At 41.6% G+C, this 4,424-nt stretch overlaps 1 protein-coding gene across 1 annotated transcript; it reads left to right on the forward strand.

Moving 5' to 3' along the window:
• Window positions 1–217: 217 nt before the first annotated feature.
• On the forward strand, window positions 218–3,136 carry LOC104076744 (collagen alpha-1(IX) chain-like). Its single transcript, XM_009577725.1, has 5 exons — window positions 218–402; window positions 727–800; window positions 2,167–2,244; window positions 2,385–2,517; window positions 3,109–3,136. Exons 1-5 carry the CDS (start codon window positions 389–391, stop codon window positions 3,134–3,136), a joined length of 327 nt encoding a protein of 108 aa, XP_009576020.1. The 5' UTR covers window positions 218–388.
• Window positions 3,137–4,424: the final 1,288 nt, after the last annotated feature.

The raw sequence follows: 4,424 nt of genomic DNA on the forward strand, positions 1-4,424 counted from the left end.
ATCTGCCTGGCTGAACAGCAGACCCCACCATTCAGTGACTGGCACGGCTGAACTCACATTTTCTTGATCTCCCTGCCCTGGTGCTGGCACGAGCAGCAGCCTTTTCTTTTGCTCTCTTGGCTTCTTTATATTCAACTGGCTCCAGAGATCCGCCCTCAGAGCCCGCCAGGACACCCATGTCTGTCCAGCCTCCACCTCCTTCCCTTCGCAAGATTAAAACGGACCCAGCAGCCTGCACCTCCCTCCTCGCTGGGTCCTGCGTGGGGCAGGAGGAGCCGTCTGCACCCATCGCCGCTCTCTCCTACAGGACTAATGAGAGGGAAGCAGAGAGTGTGACTATAGACACCACGTATTCACATGAGAGAAGTGAAGAAAGCCAGCAGTGAAGATGAAAAGCAACTGGTAAGAGAAAAAGTGGGATTTAGAGAAATCTGTAAATAAGAGATTAGAACAGTTAAAGTTGTCCTTGCCAGCTGCTGCCTTTGTTGTCTGGCTTTATGACAGCATTATATGAAGGAAATGGTAACAGAAATAGCTTTATTGACATGTTTTATTATAAGGCAAAGATAAAAAGTTCTCATGTAAAGAAATTGTCTTGTCAAATCTGTCACTAAATCCTTAAATAGGGTTTTTATACATTTAATATGCACGGCTCTGAGGAGAAAGTCAATAACAGAATCTGTCAGAAATTATACATTCATACTGGAGTTTTCTTTCTGTTTACAGGAAAATTACAGCTTTCTTTTACGTGTGTAGTTTTCTGTGGTCTTTCATCTCAGCCACCATCCAGCAACAATCAAGTAAGGAGACAGACTTTATCTGCTTTTCATCTTTCTGTAATTTTGACAAAATAATCAAAAGAATTATTCTGAGCTTATTAAAAATTAAAATCCTGTCTACCTAGCCATCACAGAAAGGGAGAACTGCCTATGTGTATGTATGGATGTATGTACAAGAGGAGAAAAAGCAAGAGCTGTGTGTGCTATTTTAAGCTCACTATTAGATATATTTTTAAGGTAAGGATTAATATCTGGATATAGGTGGTAGATACAGGACACAAACCTCCCCACATCTTTCAGTGCTTCTAGTTAGATATTCTGCTGCTACCTGTGGCAACAAACTGGTTCCACTTTATTTGCTGGGCATAAAATGTAAATGGCTGGATGTCAGCCATATGTCTCATCAAATAATATAGAATGAGGCCATTTCTAAGGTGTAACATGTCAACCTGAATGTTCCCTTTAAGTCTATGTTGTCAGAAGGAAACCCACATTTATGGTTGAGCCCTTGCAGCACACAAGAGGCTCTCTGTAGGTTAGAAATGCATCTCCTTCCAACTTGCATGCTTCGTTTTTCCCCTTCTAACATTTTCCAGATTGACCTGATACTGGACTTGTACATGACTCTTAAATTCTTCAAATAAATGTTTCTTTTTCCTTCCTCCTTTCTTAAATTAGGGAAATCTGGTAGGTTTTCATGCTTATTACAGGGCTTATTGGCAGATAATATTCTGAAAAATTAGATTTTTAAATTTGGTTTCCTCAAACAAATCTCTTCTACATTCTTGTTTGGGTCAATGAAAAGGTTTGTAAGTTGTTCTTGCCCCACCCTGTATTTCATGAATGATCATTCTCTGATCAAATGTGGCATAGAGGAAGGTGAGAACACCTGGAATACCAGAGAGGATGGAAAAGATGCCAACAGTTTCTCAACAGCCTCTCTAGTTGGCATGAGGTTTGTTTAAGTTTCCTTGGGACTAGGAAGACTGTTGATTTAGGTAACTGGCTTTTTTTTCAAGGTTTGCTTAAACCACCAAAAGTTCCAAACCAAAAACTCCTTAAACAGCAGGCCTTCTTATGCTACAACTATTTCTCCATAGCTCTGCAAGAGAAGAATTATTATAACACTCTCATTTAAAGGCTTAAAAAAAAAAATCAAATAATCAGTCAAGTTATAATTTTAAATTTGGAGCTCTCTAGAAACAGATGCTTATTTTCTTAGACCTCTGACTTCACTGAGTACAGTTTAAATTGATTATTATATACATCTAATTATTATCATTATTTATGGCTCTATTTAATATTCTTAGAGTTGCTTCACTTAATTTTTTAAGGTGATCTGAGGCAATGTGCAGGCACATGGTTAATAAACTCACCGTTTTTGCAGGACTACCAGTCATTCTGGGTGCCAGTCAAAGAACTGATCTCTGCCCAACAATCAGGATTGGCCAAGATGACTTACCAGGCAAGTAGCCTCCTGATTTTTTCAGGAAGAAGCTGCTTCTCAGAAACTTTATCAGGTCATATTCAGCTCTGTGACTGCACAATTCTCTAATTAAATTAAAATGAAAGTTACATTCTGGACATGAATATTTTTTCTTGTAGGCTTTGACCTGATTTCTCAGTTCCAAATAGAAAAAGCTGCTTCCCAAGGAATTATCCAGAGAGTAGTGGGCTCCACTTCTCTACAAGTGGCTTATAAATTGGGACCCAATGTAGACTTCAGGATCCCAACCAGGTAATGCCTTTTGTTGTTTGACTTTAAAATACATGTATTTTGCAATATTATAATTTAAGGGATAGATCCTGTCCCCAGCTAGATCACCTCAATTGCAAAGCTTCTGGAAGAGGAAAGAGGAGTTCAACTTTTTTTTCATTGCCACCACCAGACCAGACTGATTCTGTAACAGCAATTTCAGGGACTTGCACTTTCCTCTACCAATGATATTGCTCAAGGTGCCTCAAGATTTGCTGATAGAAAGGGATTCACCTCTAGGAATTGAAGCCAAAAGTTGTTGATGACTTGAAAAGAGATAGGGAGGCAAAGAAAAGATAACAGGAGGAGAGTGAGGAAAGTTTTCTCAAAACATGTTGACACAAAGGGATCTCTCTGGTTATGTAAGGATTGCAGAGACAGGGTGGGATAAAAGCTGACTGATTGTATGGTAAGGGTTTTTTTCTTTGCTTTTTGGTTAACTGGTACATGGATGTTCCTGGCTGATTTATGGTCACTTAATCTATAAAAGATGAAAACTGTTATTTAGCATGTTACAGTCAAGTTGCAATAGGAGTCAGGATTTAGGAATCTAACTGTGTTTGTGCTTTACAGGCCAGACTTGCTGCCGGTGAAGGAATAGAGACGGTACAGCAGGGCAGAGTTGTCTTTGCCAAACTTAGGCAAGTCTGGATTCTGGTCCAGCACCTCATGTAATTAAGAATGCCGTTACTTAGCAATTAATGGCAAGACCTTTAATTGGACTACTGTTTCAGCTAGGAATAATTGGAGTGCAAAGTGTTTCTGTCATACTGTGGCTATCACTGACAACTTTTGTTCGCTGCAGTCCTCTCTGGGTTCTACCTTCGTAGCCACCACATTAAGCTAGTTTACAGCTTAACTGGCTGGTTACATTGGACTCACGACTACTGTCCATCCCAGTGGCAAATCAAGGCTGCTAGCGCATAAATGTGAATCCAACCACAGTAAATGGGATCTTCATTTCACTAAAAATGAAGTGAAATGAAATCTCAGATTTTCAACTCGTGCTTCTTAGCTCAGAAACAGTCTGAGCTGTTATACAGCTATAGACACAAATTATCCCTGATCAAGCCTATAACAGCTGCGTTAATACACTGTGGCATCTCCGCTGACTGCTGCCACTGGGCTTGTTGGTTGGGTACGGTGCTGTAGTAACATGACTTTACCACATTCAAGACACTCATTGGTACTTCCAGTCAACACTGTGCTGTTACAGTGCAATGCTACCTCATGGTATACCTGAAATTTGCCCCTGGTTCAAACTAAAATGTCACCCACACTTGAGGTGAGTGTCTTGTCCAAGGGAATGGGTTAAGGCTTGAGTCCTGACAGTGCTGTAGTGCATCAGTGTGCTGCTCCTCTGTCACGGAGCCTGATCTTGCTGCTCTGATCCAGCGTTATTTCAGAGTGTGCCCCTCTCAGTAAGTTGACTCAGAAGGAGTGAAGTTGGCTGTAAGTAGCTGAGGCTAACATCACAGGAGAGGCACATCTTAGGCCATTTCCAATAATTTTTTTAAAAAACAGAACTCTCCACATAATCTTTATAATGTGGCACGGTAGGTGGGTTTTACTGGTATGAATTTGGGACAATGAAATGCCTGAGAAGCATTACGGGAGTTAGCAAGTTATGCAGAGCAAGGCTGAGCATCTTTAATGGCACGGGCATAGCTGTGGCTTTCTCAGACCCAGGCACTGCAGCAACCCCGAACTCCTGCTGCTTTTCCTTCCGGCCACCCCCCGCTATCCTTTATTCACACGGGGAGTATTTAACGGCAATGTAAATGTTTCCCGGAGTACCAGCGAGCAGCAGCTGCATCCCGCGGAAGAAGGGAAGGGGAGGAGAAGGGAGGGGGAGGGAGAGGAGCGGAGGGGAGGGAGGGAAGAGCCGC

The sequence above is a fragment of the Fulmarus glacialis genome, unplaced genomic scaffold (assembly GCF_000690835.1).
Source record: "Fulmarus glacialis isolate BGI_N327 unplaced genomic scaffold, ASM69083v1 scaffold48075, whole genome shotgun sequence".
In the NCBI taxonomy this organism is placed as follows: domain Eukaryota; kingdom Metazoa; phylum Chordata; class Aves; order Procellariiformes; family Procellariidae; genus Fulmarus; species Fulmarus glacialis.

What these genes read in the sequence shown, in the direction of transcription:
- LOC104076744 (XM_009577725.1), top strand. An exon ending in CACCATCCAGCAACAATCAA is followed by an intron (nt 801 to 2,166) that starts GTAAGGAGACAG and finishes CCGTTTTTGCAG; the next exon opens with GACTACCAGTCATTCTGGGT. An exon ending in GACTTCAGGATCCCAACCAG is followed by an intron (nt 2,518 to 3,108) that starts GTAATGCCTTTT and finishes TGTGCTTTACAG; the next exon opens with GCCAGACTTGCTGCCGGTGA.